Raw genomic sequence first — 25,298 nt, forward strand, 5'->3', positions numbered from 1 at the left:
TTCCATAGGTTTTAACAAAAGTTGAATCCTACCTGGTATGGAACTGAACTGGGAAGGCAATGCCTTCTCTCCAGTTAGTCTGCAAGTTAGAGCTTCTTCCACAGTGGAAAGATTAGAGGTTGAGAGTTCTGTGGACAGTGGACGCAAGGCTGGTCAACTGAGCCAGGAGGCATGGTGGCCCCTGAGAGGGTACTGATATCACTTTAAAGATATTCAGAGTGAGCAAAAAAGAGCCAGCAGGGAACTGAAGAGGTATCTGCAAATGTTTTAAAGTTTATTGCTGAATACATAGTACACAAGTATACCCAATGTTTACATTTCTTTAAAGTCCTTCCTTTGAAGTCAGCCTGACCAGACTGTCTCAGTTTTCTACCACTCTTGGGTAATATATTAATATGTAACCAGCCTCTCTAAGGCTCTATTTCCTCATGGGAAAGATGGAAATCATAACAGTATTTACTTCTTGGGAGTGGCTGTAGACTCAAAAGGGACAATGCCTATAAAATGCATTTGGCACAGTGTATGTGCACAATGACTGAGAAATGATCAATCTTTCAGTCTTCCCTTAATTACAGGTGGTCTTGTTTGTCCTATAGATATGTAACAATGAATTTTTAAACTAGGAGTGGTGTCTGTCTGGCTACTGTAATCAAATTATTTTCTCATATTTTAAAAAGATACAGCTGAGTGACAAGTCACAGCTGAGTGACAAGTCACGGGTAAATGTTCACTTGGAGAAGCCTTTGAGGAAAGCTATTGGGTCAGACCATGATGTCACTGCTGTAGACGTGGACTCTACAGATAATTGCCCTGCAGCTGTGACTGGTGACAGAAGCACAACAAACCTGTTTTTCAACTTGGTTAGGATTTCTTTTAAATAAAACTGTAACTGCAGTCAAGGTACACAGAAGTAAACAAGTCTCTCTTTCAGTAGCAGGTGTCCTTGAAATTAAAAAGTGAGGAGCAATGAAAGATGTCACAGATGGAGAGTAGAATTCTTTCTTTTCATTTATTTAGAGAAATACTTTATTAGCAAGTAGTATTCTTGAATTTTTAAAAATAATTCTTCTCTAAACTATCACCATCTCCAATGACTGTCTGATGTGAACTACAATTTAGCAGTCTAAAACAGAGAACTGCCAGGTGTGGTGGTGCATGCCTGTAATTCTAGCAACTGGGGGTGCTGAGGCAGGAGAACTGCAAGTTCAAGCCCAGCCTCAACAATATAGTGAGGCCCTAAGCAAACTAGTGAGACTGTTTCAAAGCAAAATTTTTAAAAAGGCTAAGGATGTGGCTCAGTGGTCAAGTGCCCCTGGGTTAAGTCCCCAGGAAGGAAGGAAGGAAGGAAATTAAACAGAGAACTACATTGTTTTTTACTTAAAAAGGGGGTGGGGGTGGGGACAGGCATGGTGGTACATGCCTGTAATCCCAGTGGCTTGGGAGGCTGAGGCAGAAGGATCCTGAGTTCAAAGCCAGCCTCAGCAGAAGCAATGTGCTAAGCAACTCAGTGAGACTCTGTCTCTAAATAAAATACAAAACAGGGCTGGGGATGTGGCTCAGTGGTCGAGTGCCCCTGAGTTCAATCCGTAGTACCGCCCAAAAATGTGGGGGAGATCAGAGTTACATAAATTGTGCACATAGCGAGTTACTCAGGAAATAGGACTTGCCAGTTTGCTGTGACCTTCGGTAATTTTCTTCATTATCCTGAGATTCAGCTTCCACCATGTGGAAAAAGAGAGAATTACTGAAGCTTGGTAGTTCCAAACTCCTTTTTTCCTGGAAGTTTTTCTTTGGATGAATGCTGGCCTGGAAGCCCACACTGTAAACAAGCTAATACAGATATGCACAGGTGGAGAGTCCAGGGCCCCTACAAGCTTACAACTTTCTCCTAATCCCAAATCTGTATTTCCTAAAGGGCTGTCTAGAGCACCCACCAGGCCAGAAGCTCTAACCGTGTGATGCTCAGTCATATACACTTACGGTTTCTTTCACTACTAGAGCCACACAATTAGGACTCACTATTGTTGCCTTCCACCACCAGCAGGCAATGTGTTCAGAATCCTGTTTTAGGGGTTGGGGTTGGAGCTCAGTGGTAGAGCGCTTGCCTCACATGCATAAGGTACTGGATTCGATCCTCAGCACCACATAAAAATAAATAAAGATATTATGTCCATCTACAACTAAAAAAATTTTAAAAAAAAAAAGAATCCTGTTTTAGATCTGAAAATTCATTCTAGACAGTTAAATCTGCATAACTCAACCTGGGGTGGAAGGAAGGAGGAGGAGGAAGGGGAGGAGGAGGAAGGGGAGGAGAAGGAAGGGGGGAAAGAGAAGAAAGGGAAGAAGGGGAAGAAGAAATGCACTGCCATACAAAATACCTGAATCTTCCATATAAAACTCATCAATTTAGTATATGATAGGAAATACTCAGTTTTAAGCTCAGTCATGTCTCAAAGAATTGGCTTAATGATTACTGTCCTGTTCTTTCCTTTCTTCATTGCATCTTGGGTCCAGTGTAGAAGATGCTGGATCATTAGCTACTAGATTGGATATCACTGCATATATCTATAAAAAGATGCCTTTAACATTATTTACATGTCCAAAATATACCCTGATTCCTACTTAAAAACAGCAAAAACATAGCCAGAATATTGTAATTATTAGAAAACTTCTAGACTAAGTTTTTGACTCTTAAGAGCTTATAATTGCTTTTATACAGGAATAGAGTTTTATAGAATTACAAAGAGAAACCATATGAATTATATTTATTCATTTTTAAATATTAAATGCCCTGGATGAAATATCTAAAGATAAAGGTTATAAAGGGCTTTTGAAGACTGGGATGTTGACAAATTCCAAATAAAAAAAAGAACAAAGGGACATTAAACCACTATTTACTTTAAACTTATAGCTGCCCACCAGCTAGGGCCTTTAATCATCAAAGACTTATTGTGTTTAACATTCAAATCTGCTGCACACATTCAACTAATTTCCCCAACACTGTTCTTAGACAGAAGTTCACGTTTAAGGAAAGGGTTGAGATTTCCTATATCCGTATTGCAATGTCTAAACAACAACTTCAGAGAAACTGTTTGTCCTATATTAGAATTCACCTTGGGTGCTCTGCAGGACAAAGGTTCCACAGACCCTCATAAGCTATGCCACAGAAGCCACCAGGAGCTTATGAAGCCACAGCAGTATAAACAGGACTGTGCTCCCAGGAAACCTTTGTGACCTTGCTTCTGCGGTCACTTTAACCAAGAGTATCTGTGGCTTAACTGGGCTATTCCCATTCTGTATACTCTCCGCTTCCCTGGAGTCCAGCAGCAATGGAGAAAGGGAACACATACCTAATAGGGAGTTCAAGTCCATCTAGTCTTAGAACTAATTGATGGACCCAATTTAGTAGACTCTGGAGTAGATTAGAGTTGATCAGGGAAAAGAGGGCACATTCCAAGGAGAGGAACAAAGACAATGAAATTTGGCTCAGCTATAAAGCAAGAGTATTGGGCCTGTGTTAGTTAGAAGTTAGATACCTCCAGGGGCCCATATGCAGCTTACATGCACCTACACAAACCTGCCAGTTGCTAAAATACTGCAAAACTGTTATATCATCAGTTAAATATTTTTAATAAATACCTAGACACCAGATTATAAAGAGTCCTGAAAATGAGGCAGAGAAATTTTGATTGGAACTGGCAGTTAAGAAGCAGTACACACATCTCAAAGTAATTTAAACAAGGAATGCAATGGAAGCAGTATCTTAGGAAGACTTTTTTTTTTTTTTTTTTGGCAACAGTGGGTCTTCTGCCTTATCTCACCAAGAAGGGCAGCTGGGAGGAGTTTCATAATCCCGTGCCTGGCTCCAGTGAAAAGTCATTTCCTCCACCAGTGCTTCATGAGAAGTGGCTGCCTCATAACTTCAGAAGGATATATGTTTACTAAGACATCTCACAGCCCAGCCTTACGCCTTTGCATACCAGAGTGAAATGATCAAGACTTTTGAGGTTTTTCTGACTAATAGCCTGGGATTCTTATCAACCCATTAGTTTCTTGGAAAGTGCTCTTAAGACTCATGTTTCTTACCACTAATAGCCTCCTCCAGGGCATGAACAGTGACATGGTAGTTGGACACATAAGATAAGGACAGGGAAATGTCCATTAAATTTGGCTCCTAAGAGCAGTCCAGTGGGTAGATGGGGTGGAGGGCATGTGCCCGGGAAAGAGGAGCAATCATAAGATGAAGAAGCAGAAAGGAGTAGAACTGGGAGTGTAGCTCAGGGGAACAGCACATGCTTAGCATGCACAAGACCCTGGGTTCAATCTCTAGCACCAAAAATTTAAAAAGTGCAGGCAGCCCCTTCACAAAGCATGGCTGAGAAAAGCAAGGTAGAGGAATGCCACAGCTAGAGATGAAACAGGAAATTCTTTACCGAAGTGAGGCTTAAGCCTGGGTCCACATTACTGTAACCAAGCTTTTGCAGTGTCCCTGCTGCCTCATAAAGCTGAGGCTACTCTTCTCTTGCCTACTACCCTCCAGAGATTAGAAACTGTGACACTGACTCCAACCCTGAAAGTAGGCCCCTACTACCCACTGATAATCCACCTGCATACTATCTGCCACCTGCCTGGGTTTCTGAGTGCTCTCTTGATAGCTTACCTGTTGCAGGGCTATACACTATGGTCAGTAGGCTACTTCACCTGACCACCTCACTCTATGCCAACTGTGTGTCTGGTTTGTGACTGGAGATTCTGACAACTGGGATGACCTGGATGAATTTTAATAGTGGATTCCTGGCCCATATTTCACCTAGTAGCTAGGAGAGTCACACACTAGGTTCACTCTTAGACCCACCCCCATTCCACTGTAAGCTATCTGTCATACTCTGCCAATTCTTGAGACAGTCAACTCTATTTAGAGCCAAGCACAGGCAACACAAATGTAGCCAAGAGTATGCCTCACTGAGTGAGTACCAGGGTGGGTACAGACGAATGCAGAGTTACTATGAATAACTATCCAACTGTAAGCTTTGGTATTCACCAATCCCTGAATGATTAATTTCCTAACAACACATAACAGCAAACAAATAAACCAAGAATATCAGATTGGCCTGGGAACCTGAATGTGTTAAGAATCTGAGATAGAACAGTAGCCATCAGAACACCACCGGAGATCAATGTAAATAAAGGTCGGCATGCCTCTGAGCAGACAAGAGTCAGAGTTGTCAGAGCAAGGTTAAAATGTTGGCAAAAGTCTGTTGAGGAGCTGCAGGGGAGAGAACACGTAATTACGACTACCAATGAACATGCAGTGATGGGAGAGAAAGTAGACTGTGAGTGCAAATGGCAAATGAAAAACCCAGGCCCTTATGCAATTTTGAGAAACTAGAGATGGCAAATTGTCAGATCTAAGTAAATCAGGCTGGGCTATTGGGACAGTGGCCACTCTCATATAGTTCAGGGTTGTCCATCTCAAGTTCATTGCTTGGTAATGGTCATATTAACAGTGGTGACCTTTCCTTTCCAGTGATGACCTTTGCAGACAGTCTTTAAGACAGTACTAACTTTGTAGACAGAAGCTCTAGGACAAAAATTAATGTCCCCATGCTATGTACACAAAGTTCCCCTTGGGGTAGATAAACCTGAGCATATGTATTTCTGCTTAGGATAAATTATTATTAGAGATGATATTATTAAATAAACGGGGTGGCTGGTCTTCCATTTGATTCTAATGTCTGGCTCCCATCATGACTGAAAAATGCCGTCTTTACTTAGTTCTGAGAAAGCTGAGTGAGCTAGTCCGTTTTTTCTTTTTTTTAACACACCTAGTAATCACACCTATGAGTAACAAATGGCATAATACACAAAACTAATAGAGAATGGCAGAATGTACAACAAAATCAAAATTGTTTTTAAGTATGAAGTCTGAATAAAATACATCAAAAACTTAACTAATTCCTCCTAATCCCAAATGAGTTATTTGCTCTTTCAAGCTAATAAAACTTGCCTAAAATTTTCAGCAGTTCCTTATCTTAGTTGTACCATCCCTTTGGTCATCCCCAAAGTTAGAGATGTAATTTTTTTCCCAACAAAAATGTAATTTAAAACTCTGCCTCAGACAGGCACCATAGCACACATCTGTAATCCCAGAGACTCAGGAGGCTCATTGAGACAGCCTCAACAACTTAGTGAGATCCTTAGCAACTCTGTGAGACCCTGTCTCAAAATAAAAAATAAAGAGGGTTGGAATGTAGCTCAGTGGTAAAGCAACCCTGTGTTCAATCCCAGTACCAAAAAGTAAAAATACTGCCTCTGCATTCACCCACCTCTGTCAACTACTTAATGACACTGGACAAGCTTCCTAGCGTCTCCAAGCCTGTTTTCTCATTTACAAAAGGTGGATGATTCCCACTTAGTAGGACTATAATAAGAATTTTAAAAGGATGCAGGGATGGGCTGGGGAGGTGGCTCAAGCGGTAACGTGCTCGCCTAGCATGCACGGGGTGCTGGGTTCGATTCTCAGCACTACATAAAAATAAAATAAAGATGTTGTGTCCACCAAAAACTAAAAATTAAAAAAAAAAAGGTGTAGGGCGCAGTGGCACACACCTGACATCCCAGCACCTGGGGAAACTGAGGCAGGAGGCTCACCAAGTTCAAAGCCAGCCTTGGCAACTTAGTGAGGCCCTAAGCAACTTAGCAAGACCCTGTCTCGACAAAAAATAAAAATGGGCTGGGATGTGGCTCAGAGGTTGAGTGCCCTTGGGTTTATCAAATATGTAGCACTGAGTTGGAAATACAAAACTCTACTTACTACTTAGAGGTAGTAGGTTCTCGATAACTGAAAGTGATAATTGTTAATGATCTCTAAAACATCCAGTGTCTAGAATGCAGAGAAAATTATTATATATAGAATCTTCCTTGCTGAGGCAGGAGGATCACAAGTTCAAAGCCAGTCTCATCAACTTAGTGAGGCCCTAAGCAACTTAGTGAGACCCTGTCTCTAAATTAACAACAACAACAACAAAAATTTAAAAATGGTTGGATAGGAGGCTCAGTGGTTAAGCACTCCTGGGTTCAATCCCTGGTACAAATAAATAGGTCTGGAGATGTAGCTCAGTGGTAAAATACCCTGGGTTCAATACCCAGTACCAAAAAAAAACTATATTAAATATGCTGTACAGAATAGAGACCACCTCTGCTTGGATGATCAGTGAAGTAGAATGATCCTACCTAGATCAGACATAGTGGTGTACCCCTGTAATCCCAGCTACTCAAGAATGATCCCACCTTGAAAGATCAAGTTGGAGGATGGGCAGAGAGAGAAGAGTGAGAATATGTGGGGTAGAAAATATAGAAGGCCTTTTGAAGACACCAGAAAGGCCATTCTCTGCAAATATGTCTTCTACCTGACTCTTGATTCCTGAAATCTAACCATTCTTTTAGGTTAAGGTTAGATACTCATCAATAAACACATGCCTGGAAAAGCTAGCACTTGAAGCCATAGTCAGTCCTTTGTATTCTATTCTGAATAAGTTTCTAACTTTATTGAGAAACTTTAATAAGAGACACATGAAGGCACTGGCCACCTAGAGCTGGGGAGAAGGCCCAAGCAGGGAGAAGGAAAGTAAGAACCAGGACTCCGAAGGACGTAGGCAGAGTGACTCACCTATTTGAGGAGCATACATTAGATAAATTTTCTATGTTGACAAAGCGGTATAGAGTTTATACTATGGCAGCATGCTTCATGACTCACTCTGTCCATGTTAAAATGGCTCACAGTTCTGTTTCATATCTACTGCAACCACATGTCTTGACTTCTAGGAGGTAGAGAAAACCTGATAACCTCCTCTTCTTTTTTTTTTTTTTTTTTTTTTTGAGAGAGAGAGAGAGAGAATTTTATTTAGTTTTTAGTTTTTTGGCGGACGCAATATCTTTGTTGGTATGTGGTGCTGAGGATCAAACCCGGGCCGCACACATGCCAGGCAAGCACGCTACTGCTTGAGCCACATCCCCAGCCCGATAACCTCCTCTTCTAACACAGATCATACTAGGGGACTAAGTCAGGCTTCATGTAATTCAGTGCTGCATATGATTCTCTTTCATTCTACATGAAACTTCCCTAAGTTATCCACACCAGCCCTAAACTATGTAAAGGGGTTGAAAAGAATGGAAACTTTTTGCTGTGAACAACTTCAGCACTAAATCTGTATACCTGTCTCTGTCTCTCTCTCTCTTTTTTTTTTTTTTTGGTGGTACTGGGGATTGAACCCAGGGGTGCTCTACCACTAAGTGACATCCCCAGCCCTTTTTGTTTTGAACCACAGTCTTGATAAATTGCTTAGGGCCTCATTAAATTGCTCAGGCTGGCCTCGAACTTGTGATCCTCTTTTCTCACCCTTGCAAGTTGCTGGGATTATAGGCGTGTACCACTGCATCCACCTAGGCCTATCCCTTACTGACATAATAATAGCAGTTAAAATTTTCTTGTTTATTCCTCATATAAGTATTTATTGAGTATCTGCTATTCTGGAATTTATATCCTAATGGGAAGAGACAAACAAATAAGTTAATAATCAAATATATAGGGTGCTATGGTAGTAAGTGCTATAGAAAAGAATAAAACCAGGAAGGAGGGTCAGTGGTGGGGAAAGGTGATCTAAGATGCTTTTCCTCTGAATTAAATGAGAAGCCACAGGGGCTTTGTATTGAGGACTAACATGATCTGACATACACACACACACACACACACACACACATATATATATATATATATATATATATATATATATATATATATATATATATAAAGAAGAGCTTGTGCTGGGTATGGTAGCACAAGTCTATAATTTTAGCAGGTAAGAAGGCTGAGGCAAGAGGATCACAAGTTCAAGGAACTGTGATTGGGCAAAGTTGGGGGAGAGGCATAGCAGCAGGAAAGATGGTGGAATGAGACGGACATCATTACCCTAGGTACATGTATGACTGCACATATGGTGTGACGCTACTTCATGTACAACCAGAGAAATGAAAAGTTGTGCTGCAATTGTATACAATGAACAAAATGCATTCTGCTGTCATATATATCTAATTAGAATAAATAAATAAAATTTTTTTTAAAAAAGTGGAGAGGGCAAAGTCTGTTTAGATTCTAGATTTATTTTAATGGTAGAATAGAATAGGATGTGAGGTTTAAGAGGAAAAAAAGAAGTAGAAGTTATGTTAACTCCTAGGTTTTATGGCTAAGTTTAAAGAAGGATGAAAATCCTTTTCTGAGCAGGTGAATATGTATGTGTGTTCAGAAGGGGTTGGGAAGGAGGCAGATGAATTATTAATTTGGTTTAGGATATGTCAGATTTAATGAGTCTAAGTAGAACAAGATGAAGACATCAAGTTTGCAGATGGTCTAAATGTCTAAGCTGGAGACAGGAATTCAGAATGGAGCAAGGTACCAAGGGCATCTAAGGACCCCAGCCTGGATAAGATCCCTCAGGGAGTGAGTGATGCTAACAAGAGGAGCGCTCTGAGGTCTCAGCCTTGGGTTTTCCATCATTAAATGCTGGAGAGATAAGAAAGAAGAAATTGGCAAAGGAGACTGGAAACAACCAGAAAAGTATTAAGAAAACCAGGAGACAAGAAGAAAAAACTCAAAGAAGGAAAAAGTCAACTGTATAAGCCCTACTAATGTATTGAAAGGATAAGGCCTAAAATGTAACCAAAGAATTTTAAAATGTGGAGATCAATGGTGACCCTGACAAGAGCTATTTCTGTAGAAGACTTAGGATAAAAGCCAGGCTGGAGGGTTTAGGAAGGAATTGGGAGGAGAGGAATTGGAGACTGCAGGCATAGATAAGATCTTTTGAGAGTCTACAGAGAACAAAGAAACAAGACTATAACTAGAGAGAGATTTAGGGTCAAGGATGGGTATTTTTTAAAAGATGGGAGATGTTGTTATCAGATTTTGCAATGCTGTGACCAAAACACCCAACATGAACAACTTGGAAGAGGAAAAGTGTGTTTGGGGCTTAGGATTTCAAGAAATCTTAGCCCATATTCAGATGACTCCATTGCTGTGGGCCCAAGGTGAGACAGCACCTCATGGGGGAAGAGCCAGCAAAGGAAAACTGCTCAGCTCATGACACAAAGAGAGGGAAAGAAAGGGCCACAAGGAAGATGCACCCTTCCAAGGCCCAACCCCAGTGACCCACCTCCTCTGGCCACACCCCACCTGCCTACATTACTACCCAGTCTGTTCAAGCTAAAATGAAACAGATTAGGTTATAGCTCTCCTAATCTGATCATGTCACCTCATTCCTGCATTAACGGGAGTTTTGGGGGACACCTCATCACCAAACCATAAAACCTGGTACTTTATGGAGGCTAAGCATAAAGGTTATGCAGTACTTTATATGGAATAGAATCATTGCCCTGAAGTATTTCAATAGGCCAACATTTCTAAAGTTCTGTTCAATTACATCCATTAACTTGTAGGAAAAACTGTTATCAGAGATGATTAATAAAATCAGTTTTAGAGGTTTAAAGTAGAAACAGTAGTACAGGAGGAGGAAGAGAGAAGGTTAAAGGAAATAAGATGAAGCTAATTCTTGATCAGGAATTAAATTAAATAGGAAGCTTACTGATCCTTATTACTCTATATCAGAATAGAACCACAAGGGAGTTTAAAATTCTTTTCATAGAATATTTCAAGACAATGACAAGCACATGTGCTATAGTTTGGATCTTAAATAGCCCTCAAAGGCCCGTGTGGTAAATAAAGGCTTGGTCCCAGCTTGGTGCTGCAGGGAGATGGCGGAAACCTTAGGAAGTCAGGCGTAGTAAGAGGTCTTTAGGTCATAGAGGGCATGCCCTGAGGACAGTAGGACCCCAGCCTCTTCCTTGTTCTCTCTCTTTCACTATCTGGTTATGAGGTGAGCAGTTCTGCCCTGTCACATACTCCCATCCTGATATACTATGCTCCCCAACCACTCACTAGAGGCTTAAAAGCAATAGGTGCACCCAATCGTGAACTGGAACCTTTAAACTCTCTAAAACCATGAGTTAAAATAACCCTTTTCTCTTTATCATTGATTAACTCAGGTATTTGTTCTATGGCAATAGAAAGCTAATAATACACATAGCCTTGTGACTGTCATCAATGAATTCATCACAAAAGCCATACATTTTCTTCATATCCAATGAATTCTCTTTAAAAATAGATATTTTAGCCAGGTGCAATGGAACATGCCTGTAATTCAGGCAGTTTGTGAGTTGAAGCAGGAGAATTGCAAGTTTGAGGCCAGCCTTAGCAATTTAGTGAGACCCTGTCTCAAAAAACAAAAAGAACTAGGGAAGTTGCCCAGTGGTAGAGCACCCCTGGGTTTAATCTCCAGTACTAGAAATAACTAATTAATTAAAAATAATATATTTTGATTTCTTAATAACAGCAATAACAAAAACAACGTAGTATGAGCACCCATATGCAGCAGACACCAGGATAAGTACTTTACATTATTCCTTGAGTCAAACCTTATTCCTTGAGCATTCTGATTACCATTTTATAGAGGACTGTGAACTCAGAGGAATCAAGAAAAATACCCCAAGTCACATAGCAGTAGGCAGCAAAGCTGAACTTGACAGGTCTGCAGACCTTCAGGGTTGGATAATGAATGGGTAAAAGATGAGCTTTCAACTAGAGATGGTCACTAGCTACATCAGGGAATTATCGTTAAGCTTAAAATAGACTTTTTGACAATTCAGTCAGAATCAGGGAAACTTATAGAAAAGTTGTTATTCAAATACAGTGTAGCTCAAAATACACTCCACTGTCAAACAAAAACAACATAGTATGAGCACCCATATGCAGCAGACAAAACAACAAAACAATAAAATAAATACATATTTTTTAAAAAATCAAGAGTAGCTGGGGGTGTATCTCAGTGGTAACAACTTGCCTAGTTTTTATTCACGAGGCCCTGGGTTCGATCCCCAGCACCATACATACACAAAAAAAGATTAAGTCCAGAGTACGCTTCACTATAGGAATAATAGTTTGTATTACTAAAGGTAACACATTTAAAAAAAAAAAAAAAAATTCTACTCTCTCCCTCTTGAACTAAGTGTTTGTCTCTGAGTGCATTTGGATGGAGATCAGAAAGGGACCCAAGATTAAAAAGAATTCCAGGAAACACCAACTCCTTATTGTTACATCGGGGAGGCTGTCCTTTGAAGTCTCTCCCTACAGCTTTGCTTGGGTTATGATGTTTTTCTACGTAGGACAATAAATATTTCTCTAAGATCTGCTACTGGAAGAAGGAGAAACAATCACACACCAGTGTATCTGCTAAATTGTTTTTATGTTAGTTTGTTTTAAACTGTTTTTATTACCTGGATCCACATCAGAAGAGCAAGGAAAAGAATGGCATTCCACAGAACTAAGAGCCTCGCTGTTGGCCTCCTGGCTGGGTCTCTGCAGCACATAGTCTCTTATGTCGCTTGCTGATGGTAAGTCCAAAGCACAACTCTCTCCTGACTGGCTGCCTGGACTGGCTTCCTGGGCTGCCATCATCCTAGGGAAAAAAATAACAATTCAACACAAAAGGCACTAATAGCAGAAGCCTTCATTAGAGCTATTGCTTGAAGAATCTTAAAGTCAAAAACAGTAAAACCAGAATAATCTCTTTTTGCCTGTTATTAATGGTCTTCCTTGTTTTTGCTTCAGACCCACCATTTGTTTACCATGTTTTTGTCATCATGGAAAAGAAACACTCTCAGCTAAAAGACACCATGAATCATTTCAGCTGGAAAACAGGCTATATATTTGAAAATGGGAAAGGTTCAATCACAAACCACTTCATCACTGAAATACTATATAGGACTGATTCAAGGGCCACAAGAATATTTGATAGTTGGGTGCAGTGAGGCATGCCTATAATTCCAGCAGCTTGAACAGCTGAAACAGAAGGATCACAAGTTCAAAGCCAGCCCCAGAAAATTAGCCAGGCCCTAAGCAACTTAGTAAGACCCTGTCTCAAAATAAAATATAAAAGGGCTAGAGATATAGCTCACTGGTAAAGCACCCCTGGGTTCAATCCCTAGTACCTTAAAATTTTTTTAAAAAGAATTCTTTGATGAGGAGAAATGTTCATAATATAGTAAATATGGAAAGGTTTTAAAGTTTGATCTGAATTTTATAAAACAAAATATTGTGTGTGTGTGTGTGTGTGTGTGTGTGTGTGTGTGATAAAGAGATGTAAAGCTAGGGGCAAAAAGTCCAGAAGGATATATTACAAATTAAGTGCAATGCCATGAAGGCAATTTGCATGCTCCCCTGTGGCTTATTCAAACATGCAGTCAGTCAGTTAGTTAGCATATCAGGCTTGGTGCCAAGCATGGAGGATACAAAAGGTGAATTTAACAGACACTTCTCTCAAGGAGCTCATAGTTTGGGGTGATCCAAACACAGAGACTTATTATGTTAACATAGTGAGTCAAGGCAGAGCAGGCCCAGAAGGGGGCCATAGTCTTTCTGGAAGAACTTATCACCACCATGGGGCAGTCCAGGCTATGGCTGTGATCAGAAGCAAGCATGAACTCAAAAAGAACCAGTTTGGACAACCACATGTGACATGGGGTATTGGGAGTTTCAAGGGAGAGATAAGTATTGATCATGCACCGAGTGGGTAGGGACAAACACTGTTGTCTCAGCTGAATTGTCAAGGAGCCCTCCTCCTGGTATTGAGGTAAGGCCTTGCTGCTGTCAGCCAGCAACCTGGAATACAAAAACTTTCTGAGCTCTTGAGGCTTTGAAGGTGAATTGTTGGATTCAGTATTTAGCATTTCTTGTGTTCCATACCACTCCTAGTCTATGTTTACTTGTGGGGCACTGGATTCTTACTAGAGGGCTCTCTGCAGTGTATCCATCCCAGTCTACCTCTCTATGAAGTAACTACAGGCCTGGGCAGATCCTGGACCTTTGCTACTCTCTGCCCCATAAGCTGCTATCATCAATAATTTTATTATGTCCAGTACCAGGTGTCATGAATGCTACCAGCTATCTTGAATCATGCAGAGAATTTATGTAGTCATAATATTCATGTTTGGTAGCTGGACAGCAGATGGATTGAGATTTAAGCCTGCTTAATTATGGTAGCAGGCAGTCTTGTAATAGGAAATCATTCACCCATACAGTCCAGGTGAGAAGAAAACCATGTGAACCAGGTCAGAGCCCTATAGGTCAAGAACAGGAGGGAGATTAAGAATACATTTAAGCCAGGCATGGTGATTGAAGCCTGTAATCTCAGCAGCTTGGGAGGCTGAGGCAGGAGGATCACAAGTTCAAAGCAAGCCTCAGCAATTTAGTGGGGCCTTAAGCAACTTGATGTGGCTTAGTAGTTAAGCACCTCAGGGTTCAATCCCTGGTACGGAAAAAAAAAAAAATCAATCATAGAATAGAACTTAATAACTGAATGAACAGAGAGGTTAAAGAGAAACTGAGTTAATGAGGAGAGACAATTTCAGTGGCTGGTTTTATTATCAACTGAATTAGGTTCAGGCTGGGAGGATGCAGTGGTCCAATTGAGGAATATTACACTGCTATTAAAAATGATAATCAGGGCCTGGGGAAGTAGCTCTAGGGCAGAACATTCACCTAGCATGAGGCCTGAGTTCAGTCCCCAACACGGGACATGGGGCAGGGCTTTTAATCAGTACTTAAAAGATCTCAAAGACATGTTTGAACAAAAGAAGCAATTTCAGAATAATGTGAGCTGCCGTGACACGTGACTAAATCAGTCAGGGTGACTCCAGGTGAACTGGGCTGGCACGAAATAATCACACAGACAAACAAAATACCTTTTTCTTTGGGTTCAATGATAGTTCCTCAGCCACAGCACCCACAAGAGGGGCAAGACAGGCAAGGAAAAAAAAAGGGAGGAGCAGGTTCTGAGCTCTTTTATTGAGGGGAAGACACTTAAGAAAGTTCCACCCCAAATAAGGCACGGGGTCAGGTTTCTGAGGGTTGAGTCTAGCTTTGGGATGTCTTTAGGTCAGCAGATTGACTGACATCTTGGAAGGCCACGCCCATCTCACTGGGTAACGCCCACTCCAGAGCTGCAACTGTCGTGCGGAGCAGGGGCAAACCCACATGCATTGCATGTACCCCTTTACTCCAGACTTAAAGAGGTGCTTAGCTCCTGTTCAGGGCAGCCCCAACAGTGAGCAGCATAATAAGAGTACTTGACATTTACTGAGTGCTTGTTAAATTCCAGCCATAGTCCTAAGAGCTTCACCTGCAATAAATCTACAAGGCAAGTAATCCTATTATTACTCTCATTTACAGCCAGACTTAGAAACAGCTACACTAGGATGAGCACTGCTTGCAGGTACAGCCCCAATGCTGTAGCCTAAACTCCACATGACAGCAAAGACAGGAAGCATACAGAAACAAATCAACACTGAAACCTGGGGAGATCCTTCTTGTTTGCGGACACCCGGTCACCCAGTCATGTGCTGTTGTGGACATGCCTTCACTCAGAGAGGGAGCCAACATATCAGCTGATTTCTCCTGAACCCAGTGGAATGATCAAGGTTCCCAAAGAAGCCAGAACGTCCTGTCTATTCACACGTGCTGTATTAGTCAACCAACTCTGAAGTTTCAGCAAACACCTCTGCGGCAGGCACCTTTGGCTCCCGCTTCTCCTCCTAACACTCTGCTCTGTAGACTTCCAGAAAGGCACAAACAGGTCACTGAATGATACTGGCATATCCTGCCTGCTTTCAAAGGTGCCTTGAGTATACAATCAGTGACTTGAAAAATTGTGCTCTATATGTGTAATATGAAATGAATTGCATTCTGCCATCGTGTATAACAAATTAGAATAATTTAATTAAAAAATGACAAAAATATAACCAAAAGTTTTTAAAAAAAAGTTGCCTTGAGTAAACCATCAACTGAGAGTGTGATGAAATAAAAGGAATCAGCCAGGCATAGTGGCACATGCCTACAATCCCAGTGACTCTGGGGGGAGGGGATGGGCTGAGGCAGGAGGACAGCAAGTTCAAGGTCAGCCTCAGCAATTTAGCAAAATCCTTCCCAATTTAGCAAGACCCTATCTCAAAGTAAAAATAAAAGTAGCTTGGTGGTAAAGCACCCCTGAGCCAAAAAGTAAAGAGAAAGAAAAGGAATCCTTTCTGCAACAATTAGCACAGTGATATCTATTCTTTGCTTTTAGAAACGCTTACATTAAAAGCCAAATATAGCCAAGCACAGTGGCATATAATATATATAATATAACCACTTGTAATCCCAGCAGTTCAGGGAGGCTGAGACAGGAGGATCGCAAATTCAGATCTAGCCTCAGCAACAGTGAAGCACTAAGCTGCTCAGTGAGACCCAGTCTCTAAATAAAACACAAAATAGGGCTGGGGATGTGGCTCAGTGATTAAGTGCCTCTGATTCAATCCTTGGTACCCACCCCCCACCGCCGAAAAAGCCAAATAAAAACAAACTGGCACTGGCCCCCCAAAAGAGGAGGAAAATTCTGCTGAAAGGTAAATACTTTTAAATGCAAAAAAAGTATCTGTGCATCTTCTTCTTCTAAATATATTGTTTGGGAAGCAGTGTATATGTACAGGAAAAAGCAAGCAGTGAGACAGATGAGCCCCTTCCTGTAGTCTGAAACAGCCTGATAACAAGAAGGATACAATGATTATCCTTGGACCAAAACTTTTTCCCCCCAGGGCTGGGTATCAAATCCAGGGCCTTGCACATGCTAGGCAAATGTTCTACCATTGAGCTAATCCCCAGCTCAGCCCTTTCTCACCCAAATCTTTTGATATGGTTCAACTTCTCCCAGCAGGAATACTTATCTTTCACTCTTAAAACTTCCCACCAGGCACAGTGGCACCCACCTGTAATCCCAGCAAGGCAGGAGGATCTTGAGTTCAAAGCCAGCCTCAGCAACTTAGTGAGGCCCTAGGCAACTCAGTGAGACCCTGTCTCTAAATAAAATATATTTAAAAAAAAACTTCCCTAATTACACAATCTAAATAAATATTATTTTTCAATACTAGAAGTCTACTTTGTCCCGGAGTTGGGCATAAGAAGTCCCTAATTACATAAAAGCCTATTTACCAGAAGAAAGCAGCCACTATTCTATTACTTTATAGATTCTTACAACCTACAAACACAAGTCCATAAGGTCCACATACAAGAAGTGTTTTAACTTGACTTACATTTTTTTTCAATTAAGTCACTTCCCTCCCAATATTTTTAGGTACTGGGGAACCCAAGGATGCCTTCCACTGAGCTACATCCCCACCATTATTTTGTTGTTGGTGTTGGTGTTGGTACTGGGAATTGAACCCAGGGGCACTTAACCGCTGAATCACATCCCTAGCCCTTTTTATCATTTTGAGACAGGTCCTAAGCTAAATTGCTTAGGGTCTCCCTAAATTGCTGAAGCTGTCTTGAACTCATGATCCTCCTGTTTCAGCTTTCTGAGCCACTAGGATTACAGCCTATGCCACCTCATCCGGCCACTCCTAATATTTTGCATGAAAATTTTCAAACTTAAAGAATAGTGGGAAGGGATGGGGATATGACTCAGTGGTAGAGTATTTGCTTAGCAACAAGACCCTGAGTATTTCAATCCCCAGGAACACACATGCACACAAAGTAGAAAGAATTATACAATGAACAACCACCACAAAGCAACCACCTAAATTCCCTCATATTTTATTATAATTTATTTCATAACTACCCATCTTTTCAACTCTATTCATTCATTAATCCATCTTATTTTAATAGATATTTTCACTGAATCTTAAAATAATGGAATTTGAGCTGGCATGTAATATGATCAATTTGAATTTTCTTTTTTTTAAATTTAATTTAATTTAATTTTATTTATTTTTGAGAGAGAGAGAGAGAGAATTTTTATTATTATTTTTTTTTTTTTTTAATTTTTGGCAGACACAACATCTTTGTTTGTGTGGTGCTGAGGATCAAACCTGGGCCACACACATGCCAGGCAAGCGCGCTACCGCTTGAGCCACATCTCCAGCCCACAAATTTGAATTTTCAAATGCTCACTCTTAGCTGAATGAAACACAAACTGAAAGATCCTAAACATCCCTGGAGTTTAAGAGTCAGGCTCAAGCCCTCTTTGTCACTATTTAACTGTGTCACCTGTGGCAACTTTTCCTCAGTTTGCTCATTTAAAGTATTATTATCATAGATAATATGGTCATATTTGTTAATCTTCTCTCTCTCTCTCTCTCTCTCTATATATATATATATATATATATATAGTTATATAGTTATATACCTACATATACATATATAGATAGAAAGATATATACATATATATATATACTGATAGATACATATATAGATAGATACATATATAAATATAGATACATATGGGGAAAGAAAGTTAACAAATGCGACTATATTATGTGTGATAATAATAATACTTTATTGTTATTATCATATATGGGGGAAGGGAGGGAGAAAGATAAAGTAAATAGAGCAAATGTAGACAATTAGCAAATTTGGAAAATGTTGTTTGGGAATTCCTTGAAAATTTTATTTTTCTTTTGTAGTGCTGAAAGTGAACCCAGAGTCTCACACAGCTAGGCAAGCACTCTACCTCTGAACTATGCCTCCAGGCATAGTTAAGGTATAAAAGTGTGTGTGTGTGTGTGTATGTATGTATGTGTGTGTATGTATGTATGTGTGTGTATATGTGTGTATGTGTGTGTGTGTGTGTGTGTGTGTGTATATATATATATATATAAAGTTGTGGGAAGCCATCCTGACACGTGACTGGGCGGCTCCCGTTAAGGGTCTGAGGCTTCTAGCTGTGTCGGAATTTTCCCGGCCCTTTCCTGATGAGAGAACCCGTCCGTGTGGGGGTGTGACTGACCACTGACCCCGGGGGCCCAATCACTGACCCTGACCTTGGAGTGCAGTCCCCCCTCAACCTTCATTGGATGGAATTATCCCCTGAATTTCTTGTTCCCCAATAAAAGGCTACTCCCTGGCGTGTTCACTCTCTCTCTCTCCTGCTAGCCCTGAGTAATCCTTGCTGCCCTGCTGGGAGGTTAGAGGTTGGAGCCAGAGAGGGGAGCCGTCTCGGACCTGGCAATAGAAATAAGGTAACTGAGTCTGTGTGTTTTATTTCGATCTCTTCTAGCTAACTTTATGCCAAGAACCTCATTAATGAAACCATTGCGCAGGCCGCATGGTGGATAAAGTTGTTGTTGGATGTGGTAGCACACATCTGTAATACCAGCAACTCAGGAAGCTGAGGCAGGAGAATGGCAAGTTCAAAGTCTCTCTCTTGGTTGTTCTCCCACCTTGTTGCCTGTTCCTATTCTCCAAAGCTCTCTCCTTTCCTTTCCTCCTCTGGGACAGTAATGACCATGAGTAAATTTCTCTCTAGCACAATCCTCCTTGCATGTCGGTCCCCCTCTCCTTCCCTGCTTCAGGCATAATGGCTTTCCTTCAGGTTCTCCCATACATCCTGCTTCTTCCCCCTACACTTGCCCTCCTTCCATCAGGAGTGCATCTTCCTCTCCTGTATTATGCTTCTAAAAACTGGAAGAGAGCCAGGAATAGTGCCACAGGACTGTAATTCCAGCAACTTGGGAGCCTAGGCAGCAGGATCATAAATTCAAGGGCCAGCCTAGGCAACTTAGGGAGACCCTGTTTCAAGAAAAAGATTAGGGATGGGGATATAGCACAGTTGTATAGTGCCCCTGGGTTCAATTCCAAGTACTGAATGAATAAATAAATAAATAAGACCAAAAGAGGGAATATTTTCTCTTCCCCTCCCCCTTAATATTGGGGTTTGAACCCAGGGTCCTTTACCACTGAGAGACACCCAGCCTTCTTCATTTTTTGAGTCAAGAGTTTTGCTGAGGGCTGGGGATGTGGCTCAAGCGGTAGCGCGCTCTCCTGGCATGCGTGCAGCCCGGGTTCGATCCTCAGCACCACATACAAAGATGTTGTGTCCGCTGAAAACTAAAAAATAAACATTAAAATTCTCTCTCTCTCTCTCTCTAAAAAAAAAAAGAGTTTTGCTGAGTTGCCCAGACTGGCCTAGAAATGGAGATTCTCCTACCTCAGCATCCCAAGTAGCTGGGATTACAATGATATAGTCAAGGGCTCTATGCATTCAGAATTACACTGACATCAAAAGTAGAAAAAAAGACACCATAAGAAAACTACCAATGAGAATTCATATGCCATTTGAATCAAATGTATGATATGTCAAGATCATTGTATTGTCTCGAGCAACTAATAAAAAATAAAAATTAAAAAAAAAAAAGAAAACTACCAACTGATATTATGAACAACAGCACAAAAATTCTCCATAGAATACTAGCAAACCAAATCTAGCAAAATATAAAAAGGATTACACTCCGGGGGCTGGGGGTATAATTCAGTGGTTGAGTTGTACTTAGCAGGCACAAGGCCCTGGATTTAATAATCACCACCTCAAAAGAAAAGAAAAATAGAAAGGATTATTTATTTATTTATTCCACAACTAAGTGGAATCCTAGAAACTCAAAATTGTTTTCATATCTGAAAATCAATGTAATACACTATATTCGAAGAATAAGGTATAAAACCAACACACACACACACACACACACACACACACACACAAACTTTCAACAAAGTCAAACACCCTTTCCTTATCAAAGCCCTCAAAAAACTAGGCATAGAAGGGAACCCCCTCAGCCTTATAAATGATGTTCTTGAAAACACATAGCTAACATACTACTTTATGGTAAAAGACTAAATTGTGTCCCTCTAAGAGCAAGAACATGATATGGGTGTCTGCTCTCATCATTTCTATTCAACAGAGAACTAGAAGCTTAAACCTGGACAATCAAACAAAAAAAATAAAATATAAGGCATTCAGATTGCAAAGTGAGCAGCAAAACTCTTATCAGTAAAAGACATAATCTTATGTATAGAAAACCCTAAGGAATCTGCTTTTTAAAAAAACTAGAATTAAATAAAGTTACAGGATACAAGATCAATATAGAAAAATCATTTGCATTTATATACATTAGCAATAAACATCTGAAAAGAGCACATTTCCACTTATAATAGTATGAAAAGAAAAAATAAAAACATATTAAATTAGTATAAAAAGAAAAAATAGAAACATATTAAATAAGTGTAAGGCACATACATTAAAACCTATATTTTAAATGTTGAAAGAAATTAAATAATTGAAGAAAGGGAAAGACATACCATGTTCATGGACCAGAACACTTAATATTTAAAGATCAAAAGACTTAATATTTTAATATTACCCAACTGACCTAAAAATCAGCACAACTTCTATCAATATTCCAGCTGGCTATTTTGCAAACATTGACAAAATTGTTCCAAAATTCATATGAAAATGCAAGGAATTCAGAATAGCCAAAACAATCTTGAAAAGGAAAAACAAAGTTGGAAGACTCATATTTTCTGATTTCGAAACTTACTAAAAATATATATTAGTCAAGGGTGTGTAGTACTAGCAGAAGGACAGACATACAGATCAATGGAACAGAACTGCAAGATCAAGAGTGAAACCATACATTTATGGGCAATAGATGACACAATGTGAAAAACAGGTTAGCAGTTCCTCAAGAGGTTAAACATAGATTTACACTTTGATCTGGCGAATGCCTAGGTATGTGCTCCAGAGAAAAACATATATCCACATAAGAACTTTTCACAGATGTTATAGCAACTTCATTATGGCCCCAAAATGTTACCCAGACATCCATCAAATGATTAACAGAAAAAATGATATATGCATACAATGGAATATTGTTGAGCAATAAAGAAATTTAGTTTTGATACAAGCTACACGGACAAGCTTTGAAAACATACGTACTCACATATATGATTCCACTTATATTAATTAGAAAAGTATAAAGTACACCAGTAATTGCCTAGCTCTGGGGGTTAATGGTAAATGAAGAATGATGCTACTGGGTGCAGAAATGCACTATAGTCCTGCGGATACAGAGTTTTTGGAGTGATGAAACTATTCTAAAAGTAGCTTGTAATAATGGCTGCAAAAGGCTGTAAACGCACAAAACCCAATTAATCTTACACTGTAAGTGAGCAAATTTTACAGTATGTGAAATTTCTTAAGAAAACCTTTTTTTTTTTTTAAATCAGAAGAACCGAAAATCATCCATCCCGGAGGCCTGTACATTTCGGGAACTCCCAAAGCCCAGGCAGCCACAGAGTGCCTAGCCTTGAGGCAGAGGAGCGAGAGGGCGGGGAAGAAATGGTAATGGCCTACGGAAATCGTCACAGCTTTCCAATTGTGAAATTGGAATGCTCGAACAAGTGGCTGAGGCTGCTGGGCCCCTTTCCTGCGCCCTTCCCAAAGCGCAACAAATTTGATGAAGAAAAGTGGCGCAAAAGAAATCAGCGGGGCCCCGGTTGCACTCACCGCCCCTCCACAGCCAGAGCCCGGATCCGGAAGTGGCGGCACCATCTTTGTTACGGGAAAACCGAGGCGTGAAAGGAGGTTACTGGAACCATCCTTGCTATGGGCAGGCGAGGGCAATAGAAGGGAGCGCGGCCATCTTAACTGAGGGCATTTTCCGAGGTAAGCAGATCACAGCACTTTGGTGATTTGGAGAGGACGCTTATTTTTAAGTATGCTTGGTAGATACCAGGGGAACGGAAAAAATATTTAAAGTCTTTAAAAAGTTAAATTCCTCAGCTCCAGAGGCAGAGATAGGAGGATCGGCAGCCTCAGCAACAGCAATGCGCTAAGCAACTCAGTGAAACTCTCTCTCCAAATAAAATACAGAATAAGGCTGGGGATGTGCCTCAGTGTTTGAGTGCCCCTGAGTTCAATCCCGGTACCCACGCACCGCCCCCCCCCCCCAAAAAAAAGAGTTAAATTCTTACTATTAAAAGAAATTTTAAACTAGAAGTTAAATAAAGAGTAGGAAAATATTTTAATACATTAATTCATGCAGACAGCTGGACACAACTGCCAGAATTGTAGGACCATATCAAAAGAGATCAGAAAAGGGACTGTAAAAGACAAAATGACAACAAAGTCTAATCAGTGTTCTGAAGAGCTAAGCAGAGGAGGTTGGCTTTACAAACAGAAAAGGACTGAAGAAAGCAGAAAGAACAAAAAATTGCGAATTGTCGGGTTCAGAGTTACTTTTATCTTTGGGCTAAAACAAGACAGCCCGGAGAGGTGGTACACACAAGTAACCCCAGTAGCTGGAGAGGCTGAAGCAGGAACATCAAAAGTTCAAAGCCAGCTTCAGCAACTAGGGAGGCCCTAAGCAACTTAGTGAGACCATGTCTCAATAAATAAATAAATAATTTTATATATCTTTATGAGCTGGGGCTATAGCTCAGTGACAAAGCGTTCCTGGGTTCAATCCCCAGTACCAAAACAAAACAGAAGACTTCCTTATTACCCTGACAGTCTGACTAGAACTTCCAGTTTAGGGAAAATTGACTTCCAAGTTTTCAAGTTGGTTTATGTGGCACTTAGCACAGGTGATACCGTTCTGATTTAGTTTGGCCTGCTGGGGCCCACTACAGAGTCCAGTCCAAATTAAAGGCCTTACATAAACTTTAACAAGAGTGACAGCAATTTTTCTATTTTAGTATCTTCTTGAGCTAGTCCTAAATACTCATAGCCTCCCAGAGATGTCTACAATTGGGATAAGACCCCACAAATTAGGAGTCCTGAATTTAAGATGAATATTTTTAAACAACCCTGGCTGGGGTTTGGCCAACCACATGCCAGCTGCCATGAAGATACACAGGAGATATTCCCATCACTATCTCCCAACCCTCCACCTATACAATGACTGGGTTTGGGGGATTTTGTTGTTGTTTTCTGGTTAAAAACTCCATGTTTGCCCTCTCTTATCTTTCTCTCATACAACTTTCCTCCCTTAGAAACATTCCTCTCTTCTTTGGTCTTTTTCATACATCTCAACTTTAGAAAATTCTGCCTCCTGGAACTTTCTCTGATTTGTCAAACAGGAGTTAGTTGTCCATGTTGCTCTACTTATCCTGATTATTCTATATTCCTTTGCCCTTTCCACTTTCCCTGCCAAACTGTACCTGTCTCAGGGGCAAAGATCAGGTCTATCTTGTACTCCAAATCCCAGCTCAATGACTCACATATAACTGCTCAGAAATTGCAGTTGCGTGGATGAATGAATAGATCTCACCCAGGCATTTTCCATACACACCCTACTCAACCATTATACCTTCCCAGAACTCTCAAAGACATGATTTGTTCATAACCTTGTTAACAGTGAAACAAACCTTGAAGCCTTTTTGCCATTGTCACCTGTGCTGGAGGGAAAAAACTGTGTCTAACTGAACTCTCAGGTATTCTCTGGTGGTTTTTCCATAATGGGGCTTGTCTTTCCGATGAGCTTCTGGGAACATGTTTCTTAGTCTAGAGTGACTTTCCTTGCCATATAGCACACCTCTGACCATCCTCTCTCACTGATTTCAGTACACAAAAAATGAAAACTAATTGAAGTAATTATGGAAACAAAATCTTAACTCTGCAGAGAGAGCAAAATCGAGTTTGTTGCATTCCAAATGTAAATTATAAATCATTTTGGATTCCCTGCTCTTTTGTCATTGATTATATAAAGGTTGTAAAAGTGAGTTATGTCACAATTTTATGAAGCTCTTTATATTTCACGGTTGATTTTCTGCCATCAGCTAAGCCAGCTACTTCAAACAAATCTCTTTTCAGCATAAAGAAGTCATTTTAGTTGAAAAACCAAAATAGCTTTTTCAAAATAGGGTAAGGTTACTTGCAATTATCTTGTCACTCTTTGTCATGATGAACCTCGATCTATCTAATTGCTCTTTTACTTGAGAACTTGACTTTAAGAAATGAGAAAGGAAACAGCAAAAGTTTGAGGGTTAGGGACTTGGGTTGTGGCTCAGCAGTAGAGTGCTCCCCTAGCATGTGTGAGGCCCTGGGTTCCATCCTCAGCACCACATAAAAATAAAAAGATAAAATAAATTTATTATGTTCAACTACAACTAAAAAACAAATACTTAAAAAAAAGTTCAAGGGTTGAAAAATTAATAAGCCTCAAGATATTTTATTACTTGTTCAATCATGCAGTACTCTACTGCCATAATTAATAAACTGACAATCAAAAGAAAAATATGGATGGGTGCAGTGGCACAAGCCTGAAATCACAGCTACTGGAGACATGGAGGGGAAAGGATTGCAATTTTGAGGCCAGGCTCTCAT

The 25,298-nt window shown here is 40.3% G+C and overlaps 1 protein-coding gene and 1 long non-coding RNA gene across 8 annotated transcripts in view; one reads left to right on the forward strand and one right to left on the reverse strand.

Annotated features, from left to right (window-relative positions):
- Shld1 (shieldin complex subunit 1) overlaps positions 1-22,567 on the reverse strand; it is a 91,275-nt gene extending 68,708 nt beyond the window's left edge. For 3 of the 7 annotated variants that reach the window (XM_027956059.3, XM_071608769.1, XM_071608768.1), the window contains exons 1-3: positions 22,479-22,567; positions 19,874-20,026; positions 12,385-12,566 (exon numbers count right to left, since the gene is read on the reverse strand). In XM_027956059.3, the coding sequence (XP_027811860.1) occupies positions 12,385-12,565 (181 nt within the window). In that variant the 5' untranslated portion in view covers position 12,566; positions 19,874-20,026; positions 22,479-22,567. Of the gene's footprint in view, positions 1-7,318; positions 7,821-12,384; positions 12,567-14,850; positions 14,963-16,908; positions 16,945-19,873; positions 20,027-22,478 lie in introns of those variants that run through there. The other 4 variants (XM_027956086.3, XM_071608766.1, XM_071608767.1 and 1 more) reach the window with 4 other exon arrangements.
- The window catches only part of LOC114108472 (uncharacterized), a 68,972-nt gene that overhangs the window by 40,920 nt on the left and 2,754 nt on the right, over positions 1-25,298 (forward strand). The window contains exons 3-6 of the long non-coding RNA XR_003585483.3: positions 15,338-15,780; positions 18,604-18,680; positions 19,073-19,158; positions 22,199-22,637. This is a non-coding gene — a long non-coding RNA (uncharacterized lncRNA). The remainder of the gene's footprint in view (positions 1-15,337; positions 15,781-18,603; positions 18,681-19,072; positions 19,159-22,198; positions 22,638-25,298) is intronic.

Source organism: Marmota flaviventris, chromosome 2 (assembly GCF_047511675.1).
Source record: "Marmota flaviventris isolate mMarFla1 chromosome 2, mMarFla1.hap1, whole genome shotgun sequence".
NCBI lineage: Eukaryota > Metazoa > Chordata > Mammalia > Rodentia > Sciuridae > Marmota > Marmota flaviventris.